Raw genomic sequence first — 26,989 nt, forward strand, 5'->3', positions numbered from 1 at the left:
ACGTAAGGCACTGTAGGGAGAGAGAGAATGGGAGGGGAGGATGGAAAAGAGAAACTGAATGACAGGAAATTGGGTCAGAGTGAATGAGGAAGAGGAAGGAAAAGAAAACGCAAAAAGAATGAGCAGTGACAGGAAGAGACACATAGAGACTGACATTCTCTTCACCTTATTTTTGATACGTCTCATGTACCCTTCGGATAACACACACACACACACACACACACACACACACACGGATGTGCAGCACAAATTTGCCCTGCTGTGCCCTTGTCTCTCTGGTGCTAGTCTATCTCTCCATGTTGCCTGTCGGTCTCTCTGTGGTGCCCATATGTCTCTTCCTGTTCTCTCTCTTCATCTTCTGTGTCGTGTCTGTCAGTTTGTGCTGTCTGTCTCTCTCCAGTGGCTGTCTGTCTCTCTCATACCATTTAACTTGTCTTTCTCTGATTTTTCACTTGTCTGTCTCTCTCTCTTTCTGTCATTTTGCTCTCTGTCTGTCTCTATCTGATGCTGTCTGTCTGATACACACAGCTGTTAATTCTTCTTGCCTCCTTCAGCTGATTACCAGGACCTTCATCAGAGCTCCTCTAATTAAGCAGGCAGTGACTAAGCCTGCTTTGTTTGTGTCTCTGCTAAGGCGGGCAACAAATTGATTGCGCTGCGTGAAGGCGGAGCAGCAGGGTGTGCGTGTGTCTACATTCTGTCAGTCATCATTGCTCCATCTCAGTTTCCCTCTTTCCCACACAATTTCTCAGTCGTGTTGCAGTGACAGGGTGGTGGGAGCTTAGCGGTTAAGAGCTTGTCGTAGGAAGGTTGTTGGACCTATGAACAAAGCCCAGGGTTTCCATTAGCCTGCTTAATGCGCAAATTGAAAGTGCAAACTACGTCAAAAAACCGAGTAATAGAAACATGAATTTCGAAAAAAAAAATTCACAAAAAAGTTGATCCGTTCAGATGAGGCGCGATTTTAGACGAATTGACAGCAATGTTTTGCGAAATTGAAATGCAAACACATTTTTTTGTATTTGATTAAACACTACCGTGGCTATTGCAGTGGATGCAGTTGAAATCCTGTGCCAAATATCAGGTCTTGGAGATCAGAATGACTATCACAAAAGGAGAAAACCCAGCTTTAATCGCAGAACATCACTCAATGGAAATACAGACCATTCATAATTGTGTTTTGTTGACTTTTTTCCATTTTGTGCAACATTACAATGGAAATCCAGCTATTTAACAGTTATTTCACGAAATCGAGTCTTACATGCGTTGATAAGCCATGTACAACGAGATAACTGTTTTATTCTATCCACATTCACTGGATTTTGAGAAACAGAGCATTTTTATTTTTCGCAAATTCGATAAATAAAAACTTTATACAAAACATCCGACAAAATTATTTTGGCTTAGAAAATGCTATAATAATAATTCTTGAAAAAAAAAAAAGATATGTTCTTATCAGGGTGGCACAGTGATGTAGTGGTTAGCACTGTCGCCTCACAGCAAGAAGGTTCTGGGTTCGAGCCCAGCGGCTGACGAGGCCCTTTCTGTGTGGAGTTTGCATGTCCTCCCCGTGTCTGCGTGGGTTTCCTCTGGGTGCTCCGGTTTCCCCCACAGTCCAAAGACATGCAGGTTAGGCTAATTGGTGGCTCTAAATTGTCCATAGGTGTGAATGGTTGTTTGTCTCTGTGTGTCAAACCTGCGATGGCCTGGTGACTTGTCCAGGGTGTACCCTGCCTCTCGCCCATAGTCAGCTGGGATAGGCTCCAGCTTGTCTGTGACCCTGCACAGGGTAAGTGGTTACAGATAATGGATGTTCTTATCAAATACTTTTATTCCATATTTTGTTGCTTTGTTTTGTATTTTTTGGGGTTTCCTTCTTCTTCTTCTTCTTCTTCTTCTTCTTCTTCTTCTTCATTGGGGTTTCTTTGGTGATTCGCAAACCAACTTAAAGGTGCATTACCACCACTGACTGGGCTGGAGTGTGGAACAGGTGATATTGGGTGGAAAAACTATATTCTTTTAACTATTTTTGTTTCTTTTAAATACTTGATAACATTTTTGGGGGGTTTATTTTTGAGTAGAGTTTTTATTTCGTCCTCGGTTGGTTCAGCAACACACTCCGCCATTTTGTTTTTCTCTACTCATGGTATATGGGCTGATAGCCTATTAGTAGAGTAGCCAATTAGAGCATGCACTTGCTCATATCCTGTGAATGTAGATCGAATAAAGAGATTTATGTCACAGTTAGGGATGTCCCGATCCGATCACGTGATCGGAAATCGGGCCCGATCACATGGTTTCAGACTCGATCGGAATCGGGCATTGCCTCCCGATCAGGGATCGGATATATATCTATATAATATATTCTCATTTTTAACACATCAATAGCTATGCGTTGGCACAGAGTGAGACCAGACCTCTTGTCTCAACACAGCAACATCAACGCGTGCGGCATGACATCACTTTGTAGCGGAGACGCTATTGGTTATTGGCTGCCTGTTGCTGGCAAAGTTGAACACGGAAGCAGTTCGAAGCGGAAAGCAAAGCATGAGATCTTTTTTTTTTCGTTGGATGACAAAAGAAACGGGCTCAAACCTGAAAGGGTAGAAATGCTTGTTTTCATCAAGAAAAACGTTCATTTCCTTAATTGAAATTACTGTACACCACTGTGAGATGCGTTCTTAAAAGCAAATTACCGGCACCGTGGCACTTTATTTTTTTTATTTGTTTACATTCCTGCCAGGTATTTTAAGGTTATTTTTTTTTATTTATTTATTGTTGAAACTGCCTCACGTAAGTGCTCTGTTTGCTAACGGAGTTGTTGGATGTTAAAATAAGGTGTTAAATAAAAAATGAGGAACATCCTGGATCCGTTTCTTTCCTCATCTTTATTTTTTATGGATTATAAGAAGTATCGGATCGGGACTCGGTATCGGCAGATACTCAAAATCAAATGATCGGTATCGGATCGGAGGGCAAAAAAACCTGATCGGGACATCCCTAGTCACAGTTTTGGTGCTCCATGTCCCGGATGCAGCTCGTATGAAAAATGCGAGTGGTGTATTCATCTCATCTCATTATCTCTAGCCGCTTTATCCTGTTCTACAGGGTCGCAGGCAAGCTGGAGCCTATCCCAGCTGACTACGGGCGAAAGGCGGCACCCTGGACAAGTCGCCAGGTCATCACAGGGCTGACGCACAGACCGAATGGTGTATTTCCTAGTATGTCAGTCTTAGTCGAAATATGTCCATCAATGACCTATATTTGCTGAATAAAAAGTTGTGAAAAATTTGTGTTCTGCATTATTCAGGTTTGAAACACTACTTTGATGCCCTTCCATCCCCTGTTCAACCTCAGCGCACTATTTTCTTAAGCGCTGTTTTGGTCAGTATCTGCCACAATGGAAATGCACATATTCTTCCAAGGTTTAAACAAAAATGATTGATTTCATTTCATTTTACCTTACAGAAGCAGTTTTTGTGGCTAACATAAGATATGATGAAATTGCTGAAAACTGTCTTGCTAAAACAAAGCATTTAGGATAGTATTGCTTAGTGAAATTCACCCACTGACTGACTTCTGCACTTTTGCATTTACCTAAAAGTAAACTTTTCCAAGTCAAATTTTCCATTTCTTTTGATTTAGCCTTGTTACTTTATTCTGAGGGGCGGCACGGTGGTGTAGTGGTTAGCGCTGTCGCCTCACAGCAAGAAGGTCCTGGGTTCGAGCCCCGGGGCCGGCGAGGGCCTTTCTGTGTGGAGTTTGCATGTTCTCCCCGTGTCCGCGTGGGTTTCCTCTGGGTGCTCCGGTTTCCCCCACAGTCCAAAGACATGCAGGTTAGGTTAACTGGTGACTCTAAATTGACCGTAGGTGTGAATGTGAGTGTGAATGGTTGTCTGTGTCTTTGTGTCAGCCCTGTGATGACCTGGCGACTTGTCCAGGGTGTACCCCGCCTTTCGCCCGTAGTCAGCTGGGATAGGCTCCAGCTTGCCTGCGACCCTGTAGAAGGATAAAGCGGCTAGAGATAATGAGATAAGATGAGACTTTATTCTGATTTAGGTGTACTCGCTAGTCCACAAAACAGTTTTCATTTGGCTGTGCTTAAGCATAACATGCTTCACGGTGGTGCTGCAACTATAACTCATTCGGAATCCTACTGCCTGCCGCACTACACACATTGGCACAACTTGGGTGATACACTGACGAAACCTGGCTGTTCGGTGGAAACATGTCATATAGCGCTCTATCCATCCATCATCTGTAGCCACTTATCCTGTTCTACAGGGTCGCAGGCAAGCTGGAGCCTATTCCTATGGGCAAGAGGCAGGGTACACTCTGGACAAGTTGCCAGGTTATCACAGAGACAAACAACCATTCACACTCACACCTATGGTCAATTTAGAGCTACCAATTAACCTAACCTGCATGTCTTTAGACTGTGGGGGAAACCGGAGCACCCGGAGGAAACCCATGCAGACACTGGGAGCGCATGCAAACTCCACACAGAAAGGCCCTCGCTGGCCGCGAACCCAGGACCTTCTTGTGTGAGGTGACAGCGCTAACCACTGCACCACCGTGCCGCCTCGTATAGTGCTCCTGTTTACAAAACCAGGCAGCTTGTGGTTACGCATGTTGAGAGAAAAAATACTAGCCAGACAGCTTTTATATGTGCCATGTAAGGACACCAAAACCATAGCCAGTGACGTTCTTGAGAGTGCAAACATTAGAAATACAGCATGAGCAGCAGGTCAGGAAATGCTGTTTACTGATTATCCGTGTCTCTAAGGAAGCACATGTCAGCTCTCCCTTTGTTTGCTATTGTAGGATAGGCAAGAGGTGGTTGGTGGGTAGGAATTGGCAGGTGACTTGGTTGAAGGTCATAACTTGGAAAAAATTAGCCTCTTGTTATCTTTTGCACTGTGTGAAGGTGATTCACCTTGAGACTGTTTTTCTTGCACGTTTTACTTTGTCATCCCTATAGCGCTGCATCTGCTTCACTGGAACGGTTAACATCTGCCACCTGTTTCTTCATAAATACAGCCTCTCGTTTCTCTCCCGTGTCATCTGTTGCCTCTCTTTCCCTCCCTTAGTTCTTATTAGTTGAGGCATTTCTTATATATAAGCCCATTCCACACTCGTCAAGCACGTCTACTAGGGCTGTCAACTTCCTTTAAGAATGAAAGGAGAGTAAGAGAGAGAGCGAGAGAGAGAGAGAGAGAGAGAGAGAGAGCTGTCTACTATTTAGGTATGCAGCACAGCTCCTGTTCAGTGTGTAATGTGTTTTTCATGACTCTTGGCTGATCCGCACTTGTTTGTTTTGTGTCCTCACTCATGTCACTCAACAAATTGTTCCAAATTACAGTCTGTTTGTACAAAATGCTGGGAGAGAGCTGAGCCGGTTTGTTTACTGCATGCATGTTCACCCAATCCCGCTGCATTGAACGTGTCTCAGTGAGCAGCCGAGCCCAGTCACCATCCTGACTGGCAGCTCAGATTGCGATATGATAACTGTTATTAGGTCTTAATACACCACATTATCATATTTACAAGGAGTGTTTGAGAGTGAACTGGCAAAGTGACCACTGTGACAGGAATGATGGAGAGTGAAGGGTATGGCATGGTAGAGCAAACAGGAAGCAGAGGAGATGATGGACCGTTAAAGATACTGTGAGGAGAGAATGAAGTCTCCAAGCATTTGTGTGTGTGTGTTCATGTTGTAGTCTCTCTTGCTATCCCAAGGGCCTTCCACGCAGCAGTGTGTATGATTGGTTCTCTGTAGTCCTGACAGCACAGTAAAGTAAAGACAGAAGGGTGGTAGAAGGAAGAATGACTGATGCCCACCTCCCATCTGTGGTGACACTAGATAATTTATTCTTATTTTTTAATCATTCAGGTTTAGTTTCCCTGTCTGTTAGCTTGTTTTAGTATATACCAGATGTGTTAGTATTTGTAACCCCAGCCACTGGGGTTGTACAAGCTAGTGCATACTTAGTGCTAGTCCCAAGCCCGGATAGATTGGGGAGGGTTGCGTCAGGAAGGGTATCTGGTGTAAAACCTAGGCCAAATCAAATATGTGGATCATGATGATCCACTGTGGCGACTCCGAACGGGAGCAGCAGGAAGAAGAAGTAGTAGTTAGTATTTGTGGTATTTTCTATATAGGCATTTTAATTGTGGTGGTATGTATACTACCAACCCTGCGATAGATTAGCAACCTGTCCAGGGTGTACCCTGCATCTCACCTGAAGTCCACTAGGATTGGCACCAGCTTCCTTGTGACCCTGATGGATAAGCGGTATAGGAAATAGATAGATGGATGGATGGATATTACCAGTCAAAAAAGTTGACTGGCAACAGGCTGAGAAAGTCATTCCAGATATCTCTATTACCAACTGTGTCAAATTAACTGAGATGTAATCTCTCCAGTAGGTCCTGGGTCAGCCCAGTCAAACTTGCCTGATACAGAGCCAACCAAGGGGCATCCTTGTAAGGGGCCTGACCCACCTCCCAACTCCCCTGGATTTCTGAGCTTCTCAACCTATTATGTAGAATAAGCTCAGCAGTCCTGTGTAAGAACCTAATTTCTGCAACCTGTATAATTGCAAGGGCCTGTATTCCTTTGGCGATACCATAGGTGAGCGCCTACCTCACCACCACAGACTGTTACAGCAACTGAAACACTTTTGCCATTCCTTTTCAGAATCCACAAACATGGGTAGACTGGCTTAGCCTGGACTCCTCATAAAGCTGGGTAACATTAAAGAGGTTGTCCACTCTTCCATGACCTTGGCAGGACTTGCCCAGAACCTGCATTGTTCCTCCTGAAACATAGGTTAAACTTCTCTCCAGAACCTTGGCATAGACATGTCCTGGGAGGCTGAGGAGTGTGATTCCCTTATAAATGGAAGTAAAAATAAGGACCACCAACCGAGTTTGCCAGTCCAAAGGCAGTGCCCAAGATCTCTATGCAAAGAGGTCTGTTAACCACATAACCCCAGCCTTGCCTAGTGCCTTAATCATCTCCAGCTGAATCTCTTACCCCTCCCTGCAGCCTTGCTACCACAGAGATGGACTCCTTAACACCAGAGATTTCAGTCACTATCTCCTAAAGAGAGGGCATATCCACTGGGTTAAGGATTTCCTCAAAGGTGTTCCTTCCATTGTTCAACAGTTCCCCCAGTGCAGGTCAGTATCCTCCAACACCTTTGCTCAGGAAAGGTTGTGCCTCAGCAAAGGCCTCCTTCTTCAACTTGATGTCTTACCTCACCACTTGTGAGGTTCTGCATTATCCCAGGGTTACTACCATGACAGGTACTGAGAGCCCCAAGACTCTTACTTGGCCTCCCTGCTGGCCACCCTGGTAATTTGGGTTTCGCAACCCAAAGCTGTCATGTAGGGGATCTCGGAGCAACAAGCGGCCCCAGAGGTGCAGTATGCATGACCCACTGGCATGTGGACACGCTCTGGTACTCACCAACGTTTGTCTCAGCTATGGGTCAAATAGTTAGGGAGACAATCCTGTTAAAAATCTGCAGTGGAGCCCCACAGGCAGTCAGCTGGCTATATTTACTGTCAACCCTCTGCCAGTTCCTGCATCCCTGCTCATTCCTAGTCATCTTGACTCTGTCCTGTCCTGTCCTGCCACTGGATCCAGATGAGCAGAGATGAGAGGGTGAGGTTGATGACACGTGACTCTTCCTCACCTAAATCAACTTTAGCAGCGCAAGTCATGACTTCATTAATGTGGTATATTGCATGTTTCACTACTATTACTGTCCTACTGGTATTGCATTAATATATTGCTTATTTGACTCATTTTCCCAATCAGATCTGCTCTTGTATATGATGTTAATGTAGAGCATGAGACTGATTATTGTGATACATAAACACAGGACAGACACTGCTTTAAAGCATCGTGACATCACATCTGTGACATTTCACACAACTCTGGTGGCTAGATTTTGTTTCTTCAGAGTATTCCTTTAAATTTTAAAAGGATTAATGAGACCGTGTTGAATGTAAAACGGTGATAGCAGGGCAATGACCATGTTAATCACCCTTTAATCTTTTCCTGTCTGTTTATCAGTCTGTCTAACTGTCTGTCTGTCCTTCTATTCGTCCTTCCACCCACTTAATATATGCAAAGCAGTATCCTGTGTGTGACTGCACAAGGACATACAAATTTAAACACATTCTTGTAAACGTCTGCTCCCAGTGCCACTGTAGCTGCGACTCCTGATTTCATGTGCTTTTTATAGATAATAGGTTCACACATAATGACTCTTTATTCACGCTCATTATAGCCAGATGAATTAGTCACTGAAAGAACACGTAGGTTAATTAACCTTTAAGTTCGATGATTCATTTCTCTAATGCTGCCTTCTGTATAATTGAGCTCTAGACAAATTGCACAAGTGGATCCAAATGCCTGTTGCAATTTCTTTATATTCTTTATACATGTTCTCGGGGCAGAGTCATGATTAAAAGAAACCGTGCACTGTATATAGGTAATCTGAAGCTTTTTACCTGCTGGTAAACACAACTTAATTATTATGATGTTATTTCCAGTGTTTGCGTCATTATATTTCTTGGTACAGTTGCTAAGTGATTCCCAGGTGAGCATTGCTGGAGTTATATACGGCAAGCCGAGGTCTGATGGAGGAAAACAAAAAAAACCACGCAACAATTAGTGTTGAAATGAGATGTCCCTCTTCTGTGTACCAAGTCTCTCTAGGTCCTTGCACAACACACTCAGATTAACCCAGTCACACAACATTGCTAACGATGGGAGAATGTGTCTCCATGCTTGGGAAAGGAATGCATGTGGGATTCGGCAAGAGCAGGAATGAGGGGGTCTGGTTGGCTAGAAAGTACTTCTTTAAGCCCAGTGGACTTAGTAAACAAGCGCTTAAGTTAATTTCGGTAGCTAGGATTGGGCGATATAATGATTTGATCATCCCTGCATGATTCTGCACTGACTGTTTACTCATACTGTATATTGTAGTTTTAACAGACCTCCCAAGGTTTAAGCATTTTGCATAGGAGATCTGCAATTTAAAGCTGGAGTATGCTAATTAACAGTTATTCCACGAAATCGGGTCAGACATGAGCTGATAGCTGATGAGGCGCGTAGCACCATGTACAACGAGATTTAGTGGAATAACTGTTTTATTCTATCCGCATTCACTGGATTTTGAGAAACTGAGCATTCATTCATTCATTCATTATCTCTAGCCGCTTTATCCTTCTACAGGGTCGCAGGCAAGCTGGAGCCTATCCCAGCTGACTATGGGCGAAAGGCGGGGTACACCCTGGACAAGTCGCCAGGTCATCACAGGGCCGACACATAGACACAGACAACCATTCACACTCACATTCACACCTACGGTCAATTTAGAGTCACCAGTTAACCTAACCTGCATGTCTTTGGACTGTGGGGGAAACCGGAGCACCCGGAGGAAACCCACGCGGACACGGGGAGAACATGCAAACTCCACACAGAAAGGCCCTCGCCGGCCCCGGGGCTCGAACCCAGGACCTTCTTGCTGTGAGGCGACAGCGCTAGCCACTACACCACCGTGCCGCGAAACTGAGCATTTTTTATTTTATTTTTTTTGCAAATTCGATAAATAAAAACTTTATACAAAACGTCCGACAAAATCATTTCCGCTTAGAATGTAAACAAATCAGCGAAATGACAGTCGCAATTTGTGAAAAATGCTATAATAATAATTCTTGAAAAATAAAAAAGATATGTTCTTAACATCAAATACTTTCATTCGATATTTTGTTGCTTTTTTTGTATTTTCTGGGGTCTTGTTTTCAAATAGAGTTTTTATTTCGTCCTCGGTTGGTTCAGCAACACATTTTGTTTTTCTCTACTCACGGTATATGAGCTGATAGCCTAGTAGTAGAGTAGTCAATCAGAGCATGCGACTGCTCATATCCAGTGAATGTGGATAGAATAATATGAGTTATTAGTTAAATATATGTGAAAAGAATAATCTTTTTTCTCAACTCTAGTCCAATTTCATTCTCAGTCTCAGAAGCACCAGTGCAACCTAATCTGCTCAATATGTTATAGTTAAAATGGAGTTCCATTGCACCAACCACTAGACTGCTATGTAGGCATGACTAAGACACATCTGTGCAATTGTATGTGTTAGAAAAGCTTTTCCTAAGCATCCTGTATTACACAGTGGTGTAGTGGTTAGCACTGTTGCCTCACAGCAAGAAGGTTCTGGGTTCAAGCCCAGTGGCCTTTCTGTGTGGAGTTTGCATGTTCTCCCCGTGTCTGCGTGGGTTTCCTCCGAGTGGTCCAGTTTCCCCCACAGTCCAAAGACATGCGATTTGGTTAACATGGGGCAGCCATGGCCTGAAGGTTGGGCTGAAGTGCCCTTGAGCAAGGCACCTAGCCCCCAACTGTGCTGTCACATAGCTGCCCACTGCTCTGGGTATGCGTGTGTGCTCATTGCTCAGTTGTGTGTGCATGTGTGTGTTCACTGCTTCAGATGGGTTAAATGCAAAGGAGGAATTTGATAAATAAGGGCTTCGTGTCTTATCATGTCTTGACAATTGCTAATCTCATCTCATCTCATTATCTCTAGCCGCTTTATCCTGTTCTACAGGGTTGCAGGCAAGCTGGAGCCTATCCCAGCTGACTACAGGCGAAAGGCGGGGTACACCCTGGACAAGTCGCCAGGTCATCACAGGGCTGACACATAGACACAGACAACCATTCACACTCACATTCACACCCACGGTCAATTTAGAGTCACCAGTTAACCTAACCTGCATGTCTTTGGACTGTGGGGGAAACCGGAGCACCCGGAGGAAACCCACGCGGACATGGAGAGATCATGCAAACTCCGCACAGAAAGGCCCTCGCCGGCCACGGGGCTTGAACCCGACCTTCTTGCTGTGAGGCGACAGCGCTAACCGCTACACCACCGTGCTGCCTCAATTGCTAATCCTGTGTATTATTTCCATCTAATCATACAGCTTCCTTTTCACTGATTTCACTGACTCCTAAAAGATTCCCGATAGACTTCCAGTAAAAGCTGTCTTCTTAGCATTGATGTCACTGGGAGTTGACAGGGTAAACAGCTGTGACCTTTACGTATTGCCGGATGACAGGAAAAGGAGCATTGAATTGCATTCGAAGCTTACCTTGTTGGAGTAGTTGTGAAAGTGATACCTTAAACAACAGAGAGTGATACCTGAAACAACAGAGCGAACAAACAGGTTAGGTTCCAGACAAGACATGGTGAGAGCTATAATAAGCTTTCTCTTAACCTGTTGGCCGACCATTTGCATCAACATCAAGACTCTTCTGATTAATTATCTTCTTAATCACCATTTTGTGCCTGATCATCTTTATAATCATGTAAGAGCTGAATAAGTAGAAGCCGAGAAAACGTCTGTGTCTGTGCTTTTCTGTCAGAAGATAAAAAGAAGCCCCAGAGCTCAGACTTTCCAGTAATTCGTGCTCTAATGACTTTCCTGTACAGAAGGTCTCGAGGGCTGGGATGTGATGTGATTGCTGCTGATTAAAAGTCGTGGAGGCATTAAGCAACAAGATCAAAGGCTGTTTGAGAAGTTTGTAGAGTTTCTATTTCTTGTTGGGATGAGAGATAGTGGATTTGCAGTCATAGTGCATTGAGCATTGCGGCACAGCTGTCTGCGTTTCACACTATTGTAGGAAGATAGTGAGTCTGAATCCTGACGACATCACAGTCACACGTAGCTAGGACTCTAAAGGCAGTTTCACAACTATGAGGCTATTTATCAAGTCCGAGTTTCACAGTGCATATAAGTAGACAAATGAACTAAACACGGGGGCGGCACGGTGGTGTAGTGGTTAGCGCTGTCGCCTCACAGCAAGAAGGTCCTGGGTTCGAGCCCCGGGGCCGGCGAGGGCCTTTCTGTGTGGAGTTTGCATGTTCTCCCCGTGTCCGCGTGGGTTTCCTCCGGGTGCTCCGGTTTCCCCCACAGTCCAAAGACATGCAGGTTAGGTTAACTGGTGACTCTAAATTGACCGTAGGTGTGAATGTGAGTGTGAATGGTTGTCTGTGTCTATGTGTCAGCCCTGTGATGACCTGGCGACTTGTCCAAGGTGTACCCCGCCTTTCGCCCGTAGTCAGCTGGGATAGGCTCCAGCTTGCCTGCGACCCTGTAGAAGGATAAAGCGGCTAGAGATAATGAGATGAGATGAGATGAACTAAACACTGATATATGCAAAACACCCAAAGGGACCGTAATTGACTCCGTGCTCTTGAAGAAGAGCACAAAAAGATGGTTTACATTTAACAGTTATTCCATGAAATTGAGTCGTACATGAGCTGATAGCTGACAAGGCGCGTAGCACCGACTTGGCTATAAGCCATGTACGACAAGATTGAGTGGAATAAATGTTTTATTCTATCCAAATTAACTGTATTTTGAGAAACAGGGCATTTTGATTTAGATTTTTTGCAAATACAATAAATAAAAACTTTATACAAAACGTCCGACAAAATCATTTCTGCTTAGAATGTAAACAAACCGGCGAAATGTCAGGAGCAATTTGTGAAAAATACGATAATAATAATTCTTGAAAAATAAAAAAAAAAGATACGTTCTTACCAACAAATACTTTTATTTCGTATTTTGTTGCTTTTTATTTTTTATTTTTGGGGGTTTTGTTTTCGAGTAGAGTTTTTATTTCATCCTTGGTTGGTTCAGCAACACGCTCCGCCATTTTGTTTTTCTCTACTCACAGTATATGAGCTGACATCCTAGTAGTAGAGTAGCCAATCAGAGCACGCGATTTCTCATATCCAGTGAATGTGGATAGAATAATTTTGATTAGCCAATTATGGATATCATGTACGTAGAATAGAACAGGGTGGTGTTCTCTTCCGGATATGTTGCACTATGACTTTGGACCTCACTTTGATACCAACAAATGTATTTGTAAATCGTTCATAGTAGCATTTACACAAGAAATGTGGCATTCATAAAAATCCTGTTAGTTGACAAAAATACTTTGTATCCGATAGTGTTTTAGTGCTTGAGACCAGTCTTGGTTTGAAGACTTGTCTCAAGACCACTTTTTGAAGGTCTCAACCACATTTTTACTCGGCCTTGTCCCAGTCTCGGAAATAGAGGACTCAGGATTTTATTTCAAGACCGGTCAAGTCCACAGAAAGTCAAAGTCCCTCCTATGCCAGGACCTGGTCTTCTCAAGTAGTCTCTCCTCCCAGGCCCTTAAGGGGCATTGGGCAGCACTGATCTCTATTTCTATAGCCCTTGGCCTCTCGCTTATTATACAGCTAGGGTTACAGTGGGGGGCTGGTCTTCTGGTAACCACAAGAGTTTGACTCCCCACTCACATCTATATTGCAGCGTGCCTTGCCAGACAGCAGTAGGTACCATTTTTACGATGGTCTGTGGGATGATCGAACCACGAGTAGAACCCACGATCTCCCCGTTGAGAGGCGGACATGCTAACCACTAGGCCAGCTCGCGGTGGTGAAGACCACAACTGCAGGGATTTCACTAAAGCTATTGTCTGATTTATTTGTTAACATCATCACTGTGATTGGATGTAAAACTTCCTGCTTCAAATGCAACCAATAACATGACTCACTGCTAATTTGAAAATGTCATTCCTTTTAATGGCTGTCACCCCTCCCCACCCCATTCACACCGGTCTGGTCCTGGTCTTGACTCGGTCTCGCCCTGCCTTGGTCTTGATCTTGACTTGATCTCAACCCATCAAAGTCTTGGTCTTGTCTCAGCCTTGATACTCTCTGGTCTTGGTCATGACTTCGTCTTGGTTTAGGTGGTCTTGACTACAACACTAGTGTCCTACAAGAGTTTGTGTAAATTTATGAACGAGGAGACTCAGTAATGTAAACTTTGAGAAGCTTGAGATCATATAATTGGTTTAATACACAATTTTCAGATACCCTATGGAGTAATTTAGAGTTGATTATGGATTACGCAAGTTTAAGTTGCTTATTTATATCAATTAACACACACATGTAATAAAAATTTGGTTGACCTAGTCATTTCATATTAATGATCTTAATCAAAGAAAAGTTAAATATGGAAAAATAGGACAGGTTGGGGTGTGAGTACAACTATGATAGCCTGGTGTATTTCCAGTCTTTGACTTTCCAGGTTTGATACATCTCTGTTCACTGTAGCCTCAGATTCCTGTTCTTGGTTGTCATGTGTGCAGAAGACCAGATGTGGTCTTCTGCTGGGATAGCCCATCCACCTTTTTTTGTGTATTCTGAGATGCTTTTCTGCTCACTTGGATTGTAAAGACTAAAGTTTTGTTTTCACACCTTTCTGTGTAACTTTGAGAGACTTGTGTGTGAAACTCAGCAGTTTCTAAAAATACCAGCCCGTCTGGCATAAACAGCCACGTTACAGTCAACATCACTGAGATCACAGTTTGTTTCTCATTCTGAATTTTCATGTGAACATGAACTGAACCTCTGGACATGTTTATACAACCCCGATTCCAAAAAAGTTGGGACAAAGTACAAATTGTAAATAAAAACGGAATGCAATAATTTACAAATCTCAAAAACTGATATTGTATTCACAATAGAACATAGAAAACATATCAAATGTCGAAAGTGAGACATTTTGAAATTTCATGCCAAATATTGGCTCATTTGAAATTTCATGACCGCAACACATCTCAAAAACAGTTGGGACAGGGGCAATAAGAGGCTGGAAAAGTTAAAGGTACAAAAAAGGAACAGCTGGAGGACCAAATTGCAACTCATTAGGTCAATTGGCAATAGGTCATTAACATGACTGGGTATAAAAAGAGCATCTTGGAGTGGCAGCGGCTCTAAGAAGTAAAGATGGGAAGAGGATCACCAATCCCCCTAATTCTGTGCCGACAAATAGTGGAGCAATATCAGAAAGGAGTTCGACAGTGTAAAATTGCAAAGAGTTTGAACATATCATCATCTACAGTGCATAATATCATCAAAAGATTCAGAGAATCTGGAAGAATCTCTGTGCGTAAGGGTCAAGGCCGGAAAACTATACTGGGTGCCCGTGATCTTCGGGCCCTTAGACAGCACTGCATCACATACAGGCATGCGTCTGTATTGGAAATCACAAAATGGGCTCAGGAATATTTCCAGAGAACATTATCTGTGAACACAATTCACCGTGCCATCCGCCGTTGCCAGCTAAAACTCTATAGTTCAAAGAAGAAGCCGTATCTAAACATGATCCAGAAGCACAGACGTCTTCTCTGGGCCAAGGCTCATTTAAAATGGACTGTGGCAAAGTGGAAAACTGTTCTGTGGTCAGACGAATCAAAATTTGAAGTTCTTTATGGAAATCAGGGACGCCGTGTCATTCGGACTACAGAGGAGAAGGACGACCCAAGTTGTTATCAGCGCTCAGTTCAGAAGCCTGCATCTCTGATGGTATGGGGTTGCATTAGTGCGTGTGGCATGGGCAGCTTACACATCTGGAAAGACACCATCAATGCTGAAAGGTATATCCAGGTTCTAGAGCAACATATGCTCCCATCCAGACGACGTCTCTTTCAGGGAAGACCTTGCATTTTCCAACATGACAATGCCAAACCACATACTGCATCAATTACAGCATCATGGCTGCGTAGAAGAAGGGTCCGGGTACTGAACTGGCCAGCCTGCAGTCCAGATCTTTCACCCATAGAAAACATTTGGCGCATCATAAAACGGAAGATACGACAAAAAAGACCTAAGACAGTTGAGCAACTAGAATCCTACATTAGACAAGAATGGGTTAACATTCCTATCCCTAAACTTGAGCAACTTGTCTCCTCGGTCCCCAGACGTTTACAGACTGTTGTAAAGAGAAAAGGGGATGTCTCACAGTGGTAAACATGGCCTTGTCCCAACTTTTTTGAGATGTGTTGTTGTCATGAAATCTAAAATCACCTAATTTTTCTCTTTAAATGATACATTTTCTCAGTTTAAACATTTGATATGTCATCTATGTTCTATTCTGAATAAAATATGGACTTTTGAAACTTCCACATCATTGCATTCCGTTTTTATTTACAATTTGTACTTTGTCCCAACTTTTTTGGAATCGGGGTTGTAAATAAATAAATAAATAAACATGGTATCAGGTATAACTGACAAAGTCTGATGAAGGGATAGAAATGTCTGTAGTTCCTTTATAAGGATAGTGGGTTAAGACCCAGAGTGACATACATGTAAGATAAGATAACTTTGCAGTCTATCTTTTCACGTTTCAGCATTCCCCACTAGAAAACAGACTCAGAGCATTATGCATCCGAAATGTTGCAACAGTTCAGTGTGCATCTGCGCCGGCTGATGTTCACTGTTGCGCCTGAAATGCAGATCACTGACCGCAGAGAACACATTGTTTTCAATACCACTATATATAAATATTGTTTGCGATTGCATGAAGAAATTGTCAGAAATCCAGACAAACGCCTAAAATGAGGATTAGCCTATTTCATGATCCAGACAGAGGGCTGGAAAACCAGAATGAATGGCCACCCCTAGACTAACGTCTATTTGAAAATGTGTGGCTTTTAAAACTTATTTTGACCAGTAGCCTACTATTGCAATGGTTGCAAAATCATAGGCTAAATGCACTTATAATAGCCATTATGTTGTCTACAACAGACAAGACTTGATTGAACTTAATGAGTGCTCGGGAAAAATGCCGAGACCAAACAACGCAGTCCTTCCACTGACAAGAAGTAAGCTCTTCTCGTGAACGACTTGAATGGATTGGTTTCATTTAATCGATGTAGGCTATGCCATGCTTTGTGTCATGTGTCCTATGGAAAAAAAACCTTGGAAACGCAAAATAGACACTCATGAGAAAAGCCACTGAGTCACCTACCGGTCTATGAAGACAACCTGTAACTTATACCAGGATGACGAGTAGCCTAACAAGATGAGGATCTCTAGAAGCGCGCGGTTCTGTCAAATGTTATTAAACATTATCTGATGTAATGATCACATGGCGTGATCCACCTATAGGGGCACTTGAAAGCCAGTGTCGTTCTGAAATAGGATTACTGTCAAAGCAACCCACGCACGTCTTCTCCTAGGCTACTTTCAAAGACCTCTGTCACTTGATCGGAACCGGAGGTTCGCGGCCAAAATCGGGGACATTTTCGAGGACAGGTCATTAAAATCGGGGTCTGTCCCCAGAAATCGGGGATGTCTGGTCACCCTGCCTTGGTGGAAGTCTGTGTTCAGAAATGCCATACATCTTAAAATCTAATAGATAGCAGTAAAGTTCAGTAGTAAAAATAAAAACATAGCCAATGTAGAAATACGATAGCTTCATATCACAATCCACATACACAGGTACCAATATTCCTCTGGGATACACATGTAGGGAAAATAATTCTAATAATTTTGGAAACATATCTAGACATATAAATGGTTGCAGATTTGCATCTCATCTCATCTCATTATCTCTAGCCGCTTTATCCTGTTCTACAGGGTCGCAGGCAAGCTGGAGCCTATCCCAGCTGACTACGGGCGAAAGGCGGGGTACACCCTGGACAAGTCGCCAGGTCATCACAGGGCTGACACATAGACCCAGACAACCATTCACACTCACATTCACACCTACGCTCAATTTAGAGTCACCAGTTAACCTAACCTGCATGTCTTTGGACTGTGGGGGAAACCGGAGCACCCGGAGGAAACCCACGCGGACACGGGGAGAACATGCAAACTCCGCACAGAAAGGCCCTCGCCGGCCACGGGGCTCGAACCCGGACCTTCTTGCTGTGAGGCGACAGCGCTAACCACTGCACCACCGTGCCGCCCTGCAGATTTGCATATCATAGAAGACTCGACTATTGTCCTTGGTTGATGTCTGCGCTCTCTAAAGAAGAAGAAGAAGCCTTTATTGGTCGCATGTACCGTACACTCAAGCACAGTGAAATTCCTCCTCTGCATTTAACCCATCTGAAGCAGTGAACACACACATACCCAGAGCAGTGGGCAGCTATGCTACAGCACCCAGGGAGCAGTTGGGGGTTAGGTGCCTTGCTCAAGGGCACTTCAGTCATGATACAGAGACAGGGGAAAGTGCTGTTCATTCACAGCTTCCCTCATATTTTTCCTGCCTGTCCACGGGAACCGAACCAGGAACCCTTTGGACCCAAGGCTGATTCTTTAACCTTGAGGCCATGGATGCCCCATTCTCTGAGTGAATGCCTCAAACTTGCCCCAACCTCTGAGTGTCCTTCTAGTTATATTGTGTTATTTTTATGTTTCAGTTTGCAGTGATCTGGTCACATGATGACAGACAGAAAAAAAAATCTGAATAACATAGCCTTCTTTCCTGCCCACATTCACTAAAAAAACCCTTGGGTAGGGTGAGGAATATTTAGCAACTCCGTTGTCCTGGATTTATACCTTAGATACCAAACGTCCATATCTATATCATATCTATCTATCTGGATATAAATGTAAAGGTCTGATGTTTGTTACTCGCCTGGTTAGAGCCTACTCTGGGAGCCGACTGTGAGTGTTACTATGTTTGCTAGGGTGTAAATTGAGGGGAACCCTGGGGGAAATCTCTTATTAGTTATTTAGGGGAGGATGAAGAAATCAATGCAGGCCGAGTCCTTTGGGAGCCACTGACCTGCAGCAAGTGCATGACTAACGCAGCCACACATCATTTAGGAGCAACACTCGGTTGGCTGGCAGTGATAATCTTGCACACACACACACACACACACACACACAAATAAATCTCAGACTTGAATTATAGAGTTCCAGTGATATGTCGTGCCACAATGTGATCATGAATGCAAAGTGTCGTTTTCAGCTCCTGTTGAAGTGTTATTGGATTACAGTGTTTCCGTCCATTAGGGTCTTCCTGGGCAGCAACGGGAGGAAAAAGTCAATAAGGATTTTTTTTTTTGTGGTTGTTTGAAAAGTCTATAAAAAGTCTATAACCTCTCGACCAAATAAATCTCCAGCTTACTGAACCAAGCACAATTTCCCCAGCAGCATGTGCATCATTTGAGATTGTGCTTTCACTTTATTGTGCACTCTTTAAAGTTTGATTATCCCCAGGCTGTTAATAAATTTGGGTGGCTATTATTAAAGTGTAATTTCACCCCCAGCTACGAGCCTAACTCAAGTTGGGAGGAGCAGAGAGGGAAATAACAAATTGCAGACTCTGGATCAGGACGATCTGATCCTCAGCTGTGTTTTTTAAACCTACCGTACTATTTTTGACTTGCTTGGGTTTGGCCTTGAACTTGTATATGGCTTGCGTCAGTACTGTGTGTGTTGCACTACCTCTGCTCTCTGGCTGAAAGACAGCATTAAACAGACAGCCTACACTTAGATGCATTGGCCCACATATAAATAATGGAAGCTCAGCCCCCAACATGCAAATTCATCTCCAGGAAAACTGAGGAGGCATTTTCACTTTCACTGACTCAACCACAGGAGCCGTTTAATATTCAAATCAAACATTTCTCTTTGCCCTTTCTGTAAAATTTGAAATCAGTAAGCTTTAAGAATTTAAAGAGACAAGCGCTCTCTGTGGACGTTGATTTTCAGCAGCGTGTGTGTACTCACTGTTCGCTGCTCGCACTCTTCTGACTGAAGCTTTGTGTACTTTGTCAGACGTGTCTTTGTGTATTGGGATGGAAGCATGCAGAAAGGCCTGTTGTTTATCATGACCTTGAAGAACACAAACAAGGACTGAGTGTGAAGAGACAGACATGATGGACAAGTGAGAAGAATAAAAGCTTCTAAACAATCATCCTCTGTCTCATTCTTGCTTTTGATTTCCTTTCCTGTTAAGACTTCAGAAAACATTGAGATCGATCAAACTGTGGTATTCGGTCTGTTAAAGTCAGGTTTAAACCGCTTAGGGGTGTGCTGTTAGCAGTGGCGAACTGTTACTATTAGAGCTGGGACTTGAGCGCAGCAAAACTTAGCCAGACACCAAAAAAGCAACAGGGCAAAGGATATTGTAAGGGATTAGCGGCAGGCTGCCAGGTCGCTCCATTGTGTATAGTTGTTGATGTTGATTTTAAAAGTAACTAAGTAGATTACACAGGGAAATGAATACTTAAGTCTGAGTGAAAAATACTGTAGCGAGCGTGCAGCATGGAAGAAGAGTCTGGAGACAGAAATCTTAGTTTCTCCTGTACTACTTGCTTTTGATAGCACTGGCTTGACTGCTTTATTAGCATTTGCTAACACTACTGATGAACGCTACACCGGCTGGAAGGTTACTTCACTGCTGCGCTGATGGCGCCGACTCACGGTTAAGCTTGCATTGGCCTTTAAGAAGGCCTAGGGTGATAAATTGTTGGTCCCTCCCATTATAAATCAAAATCTGACTGGTTAATTCATCTGTCACTTCCTACATAAACATACACTGCCATGGCCTTCTGTCCCGGCAGTGAAGTCCTAACCAATGAGTGAGCCAGCTCTAAACTCTTCTCAGCCTAGAGACAACAAACAAAAAATCTCATTGGATAACTCGATTTTAATGTTTTCAGGACAGTAACCCTTTCATTTCTGAAGCAAATTTGATAGAAAATGAGGCCAAGTTAGCATTAGAAGAGGATAATTATCATGAAATGATGAAAGAATGAAAGAAATTAAATATAATATTTGAAACGCTGACATGTTTGGGCCTTCTCTGAAGACCTAGAAGGCCCTGATGGTTCCTCTCTGGCTGTTAGGGGAAAATAATCAATGACGCCATGGTGTGATGCCGCCTACTCATCTTTTGGTGGTGCAACAAGAAATTTTGAGTACCAGCCACGAGTCTGCTCAAATGTCCAACGTGGGTGTTTACTCTTTCCTTTGGAAATAGCAGAGGTGTAGCTTATCCAAAGCGTTAACCTAATATTATGTATAGCTCTCATCAACATCGTCATTATCATCTCTATACCTCCTCTGCCCTCTATAAGAGCGCTCTACACTGAAAACATAGGCCTAGTTTTGTGTAAAAAAAATCCCCCAAAGCTCCCAACAGTGAGGGATCCATTTTGGCTGTATGGGAAAGAAACTGAGATTATATCCCAAACATTAAAGGAAAAATCCACAAAAATCCTTAAGGACACCCCAAATATTTCAAAAGAAGCAGATTTAATGTGTTTCAGGATGGAGTTTTCTTTGAAAGGAGAACTGAAGTCATTTTTAAACTTGCTTTATTTCTTAATTAACATGTTATTCAATTACGTTTTTGGTTTTAGTAACCTTATATCGTGACTCGTATTGGCAACTAACTGCAATTAAATATTATACTTATCGGCCTATTCGGTTTTTAGCCATGTTTGAATTTGGTCCACGGCAGGCGTCGCTTATCCACGCGATCTTCACGAGACTTGTGCGAGACTTCGAAAAGTCAAGTGTCAGCCAGGTATCAGCGCCGCCATTTTGAAAACTGTTTTCCAAACGAAATATTGCACAAAAACGAGTTTAAATGACGATTACTGCCTACTTTTTTCAAACTTTCCTGATTGCTATCAAAACAAACAAAACTTCCGGCTTGATTACATCAGCATTCGAAAGAGGGCGCGCGTGTCTTTTGACAACGTTGGCAGATGTTGGTCGCTTTGATTTCCGCTGTACGTTTTACTTCCGTCCTACGATGTCTCGCACAGGTCTCAGCGAATCTTGTTTACGGCCGTCGCTTTGACATATGGACTGATATATTACATAGCATATTTCAAACACTCATAACTTGCTATAGCAGCGACAAAATAGCGATCAAAAATGCATTCCGATATTTAATAAAATGACATAAATAGAATTTTGATAATAAAATATTTGCCTTCAGTTCTCCTTTAAGTGTCACTGTTATGCTGGAACTAAAGCTCATGAAAGAGCATGTGTTCAGCATTATAATGTGGAACTCCATATGGACTGAAGAAAGTGTGCATTTAAATGTGCTGTTACAGTGGAGCATGTTCTTTAAGGTGACACTGACAGTGGAAGCATATATTTGCATACTTTATCCAACCCACTGGCTCAGATAAGTCACCTACTGTGGTGTGTGTGTGGTAAATTGCTTTTCTTTTCTCCTCTCTATAGCTCACTCCCTAACCCGTATGCCTGTGTAACAGGACACTTTTTTTTGTCCCAGCCTCAGGTCTTTTGGCTGCTGAAAACTGCATATCTGGCAGCAGACGTTAGCTGTCTGGTGTCGTAGGTGACCTTCACGGCAACCGGCAGATTTACTGGCTCGACCAAATTGACTCAGCTGACCTACCTAATGATTCACAGTCTAGTGATAGCAGATTAGTTAATCAATTATTTTGTTTCAAACAGCTGTTTTAAGTGGGTCATGCCAATCAATTCTGAATCAAGGTGTTTTTTTTTTCCTTTTTCTGTTCAGTCTACTCACTACATCTGTGAAATTACTGTAGTGTACAGTAGTGTGCAAAAATCTTCGGTACTGTACATGTAAAGAAATGCTGTAGACCACAAATGGCTTGAAAAACAACTAGACAGGGACACTCTAACGAGTGCAAACCCCGCCTTTTCCCTATTAAAATACATTGGGCGAAAATTTCGAAGTTCTGCCATGACCTTTGACCTTTGACCTCCAAAATTTAATGGTTTCCTTCCTGGGTGATTGGCAACACATGTACAAAATTTGGTCCAAATCGATCCATTGGTTCTTGAGATATCTTGCAGACACACAGACAGACAGACAGACAGATACACACACACACAGACTGATGCAGGTGAAAATAATAACCCCTCCGACTACTGTCGGCGGGGTTAATGAAATGAAATGTTTCAACATTAAAACATACTATAAACATAATAAAGTAAGCCATAACAAATGAAACAAAGTCAATATTTGGTGTGAGACGACCCTTTGTGTAATCTTAGGTACAGTGAGTGCAGTTTTATGCGGAAATGAGCTGTAGGTTTTACTGAGCATCTTACAGAACCAGCCACAGTTCTTCTGGACACTTTGACTGTCACACTCGCGTCTTCACTTTGCACCAAAACCCAGTAGCCTTCATTATGTTTTCTTTTTTGATCTGAAAAGTGCTCTCTTGTGTAATATGCTGCTTGGATACAAACATTTTTTTTCCTGTAACCTTTAATTTTGTGCTGGAAAACGAACGTTTGGACTCTAAAATGTTTTTGTCAAGTTTTGACTCGATAATGTAGAAGTCATCAAATAGAAATCTATAACAAAGTTTGTATGAGAAAAAAAAATGAGGGTGCCTAAAGCTTTTGCCCAGTACTGTATATATAAATATATAAATGCATTTCAGGAGTGAACGAAATATAAATTATTACAGTACCTATCCCACTGGACACATGAAAGACTGTGATTAATACTTTGTGATATCGCTCATTATCGTGCTGGAAGTAGCCATTATAAGATAAATTAAACCATTATAAGGTAAATTGTGGAAATAGACGGATGCATGTGTTTAATAGCAACAAGCAATAGTACTCAGTGGCCGTCATATAATGCTTGATTGATATTAAGGGGCCCAGTGTGTGCTGTAAAAACATTCCCCACACCATTATACCACCACCACCAGCCTGAACTGTTGACACAACGCACGTTGGGTTCATGGATTCAGAGTCTGACCCTATCATTAGGATGTTGCAGCAGAAATCAGGATTCATCAGACCAGGCAAGATTGTTTTCCCCCAAATCTTTGTGTGGCTGAATAGAACCTGACGTGGTCTTCTGCTGTTGTAGCCCAGCCACCTCAAATTTTTATATTATGATGCTTTTCTGCTTACAGGGGGCGGCACGGTGGTGTAGTGGGTAGCACTGTTGCCTCACAGCAAGAAGGTTCTGGGTTCAAGCCCAGTGGCCGACAGGGGCCTTTCTGTGTGGAGTTTGCATGTTCTCCCCGGGTTTGCATGAGGTTTCCTCCAGATGTTCCAGTTTCCCCCAAAGACATGCAGTTAGGCTAACTGGCTACTCTAACATTCCCATAGGTCTGAATGGTTGTTCCGCAAGCCAAGAAATGGGAGGTTTGCGGCAGGAAGGGCATCTGGTGTAAAACTATGCTCCAATTAATAGCGGAGCTCCAGTGGAGCACCATACCTAAGAAAAAATGGTAAACCCATCGAGTCGATTTTTTGTGGTTTGTACGTGTACCACCAGTCATACACACCGCCTAGTGGCCAGTGTTAGTAATGACCAGTCATACACACCGCCTAGTGGCCAGTGTTAGTAATTAACAGTCATACACGCCGCCTAGTGGCCAGTGTTAGTAATTACCAGTCATACACACTGCCTAGTGGTCAGTGCTAGCCAGTAAAGAAATAAAACAAAAGAGACTGGCTATGATATAAGAAGATTCTACAACCCAGAAACAGATGGGAGCTCCGCTTTTAGGCAGTGCCTAAATCTATATATTATGACATGTGTATCAGTAGGGGCCACATGGACCCTGACCTGGCAACAGTGCTGGAGAAGAAGAAGATGCTTTTCTGCTTACCACGGTTGTAAAGAGTGCTTATTTGAGCTAATATAGGTTTGTGTGTGTGTGTGTGTTTTCTAGTGCTGTGTCTTGTTTATGAATACATATTGAAAGTATGCATTTGGTAATATTAGATTATACTTTGTTATTGCCATGGTAATTAATAACTATTTCATTTTTTGTTTGTTGGTTGGTTTTTCGCACCACTTGCAACACTATAGTGCAAAGTCTAGGAACTGTTGTGTGTGAAAATACATAAAAATGGAGCTATGTCTGTGAGCTGAGAACACTGCAGTAGAAAGTTCTGTGATCTCTGATCCTAGTGACACACCCCTTGACATTTTTTGTATATTATTAATTTATTTAGCCGAAAAAAGTTGACAAAACCTGTATCTTGATAGATGTGAGTCTGTGTGTGAGCTTCATATCTTCTGAACAGGTCTGAGGCAACCGTATGTTAGCCTAATTATTGTCTAGCATCTCTCCATAATGCTAGAAAGACAGATAACACAGTAGAGTCTGCAGCTTAGCCAAGATTTTATCCCACAAAGCATTGATAAAGTAGAAACTTCAATTTGATCATAACATTAAGAAAGTCTTATTGTTGAAAAATGAGAAAAGGCCATTTCATTTCATGCTCCTTCTGGGTTAAGCCACAACTTCTAAGCGTAAAAGCTAGCATGGTATTAGCATGTTAGCAAGCACCAACCTAGCTAGCATAGCAAGAACACTGTCAGTGTTGCATTAAGTGTGTCTAATGGTAAAGTTTATAAAACACACTTTAATGTACTTTGTTCTGACAGTAAATAATTTGCTCAGGCTGTCCACGCTTACACAGTTCTTCTTCTTCCACATTACTGAGCAACACACAGACAATAGCAAGGACAATTAGACAAAAAGCTTCCTGACAAGCCATATTCACTGTCTTGTACTCTCTCTCTCTCTCTCTCTCTCTCTCTCTATGTGTTCACAGTGGGTGCTGGCGTTTGAGATCTTCATCCCTCTGGTCCTTTTCTTCATCTTGCTGGGTCTGAGGCAGAAAAAGCCAGCCATCCCAGTGAAAGAAGGTAAGATGAAGGACGATGGATGGTAAGGGAATTGGAGAAAAAATGGGGAGAGAAAATGGCACCAAACCGAGTAATTAGAAATAGTTTGGTGAGGAGAAAACAAACCCCAACAATTTACATATTTTTACATTTTTCCACTTCACATGTAGTTGATTAGCAAAAATATTGTCCCAGGGCAAAACTAAACTAGAAGGACATACGGTAGAGTGCATATCTCTGCCAAGCCACATAGTATCAACATCAAAATCAAATCACTTGAACTGAGGATAAAACTAGAGCTGTACACCAAATTTCATCCAAATCCGTTCACTACTTTTTGAGTTACGTAACTCAAATTATTCTATCCTGAGCAATCGCGCGCTCTGATTGGCTACTCTACTACTAGGCTATCAGCTCATATACCATAAGTAGAGAAAAAGAAAATGGCGGAGCATGTTGCTGAACCAACCAAGGAAGAAATAAAAACTCTCTATTTGGAAACAAAATCCCAAAAATTGGTATCAAGTATTTAAAATAAACAGAAATAGCTAAAAGAATATAGTCCCCATCCCCCCCAATATCTCCTGTTCCACACTCCAGCCCAGTCGGTGGGAGTAATGCACCTTTAAGTTGGTTCGCCAACCGCCAAAAATAAACCCTAAAGAAGAAGAAGACACCCCCCCCCCCCCAAAAAAAAAAAAAATTAAAAGCAACAAAATATGGAATAGAATAAAAGTATTCCATATTTGGAATACTTTTATTATGATGGGACGAATGTGTTTTTTAAAATTTTCAAAAATTTTCAAAAATTATTATTATAGCATTTTTCACAAATTGCTGCTGTAATTTCACCGGTTTGTTTACATTCCAAGCGGAAATGATTTTGTCGGACGTTTTGTATAAAGTTTTTATTGATCAAATTTGCAAAAAATAAAACTAAAAATGCTCTGTTTCTCAAAATCCAGTGAATGTGGATAGAATAAAATAGTTATTCCACTCAATCTCATCGTACATAGCTTATAGCCAACTCAGTGCTACGTGCCTCGTCAGCTATCAGCTCATGTACGACTTGATTTCGTGGAATAACTGTTAAATGTAACTCGGGTAAATAACATAACTCAAAAAGTACTGAACAGATTTGGATGAAGTTTGGTGTACAGCTTGAGTATTATCCTTGGTTCAAGTGATTTTGATTTTGATGTTGATAATACGTGGCAACAGACAAAAAAGCATCCTCGATCCACATTCATATCCGGATTTGCATCAAAATGTAATCAATTGTTTCTTGGCCCATGGCTCACATTTCCTCAAAATTTCCTCAAAATCCGTTCACTACTTTTGGAGTTACGTTGGGAACAGACAAACAAAAACAAACAGAGGTGAAAACATTACCTCTTCCAACAAAGTTGGCAGAGGTAAAAAAAAAAAAAAATCAAGCATCAACCATGGCTTGTTGTCCATTTTTTCACTGAACAAGCAGAAG

The 26,989-nt window shown here is 42.4% G+C and overlaps 1 protein-coding gene across 1 annotated transcript in view; it reads left to right on the forward strand.

The window, feature by feature from the left end:
* abca2 (ATP-binding cassette, sub-family A (ABC1), member 2) overlaps nucleotides 1-26,989 on the forward strand; it is a 187,968-nt gene that overhangs the window by 46,314 nt on the left and 114,665 nt on the right. The window contains exon 2 of the mRNA XM_060907364.1: nucleotides 25,434-25,527. Coding sequence (XP_060763347.1) covers nucleotides 25,434-25,527 — 94 coding nt within the window. The remainder of the gene's footprint in view (nucleotides 1-25,433; nucleotides 25,528-26,989) is intronic.

Source organism: Neoarius graeffei, chromosome 24 (assembly GCF_027579695.1).
Source record: "Neoarius graeffei isolate fNeoGra1 chromosome 24, fNeoGra1.pri, whole genome shotgun sequence".
Taxonomy (NCBI): domain Eukaryota; kingdom Metazoa; phylum Chordata; class Actinopteri; order Siluriformes; family Ariidae; genus Neoarius; species Neoarius graeffei.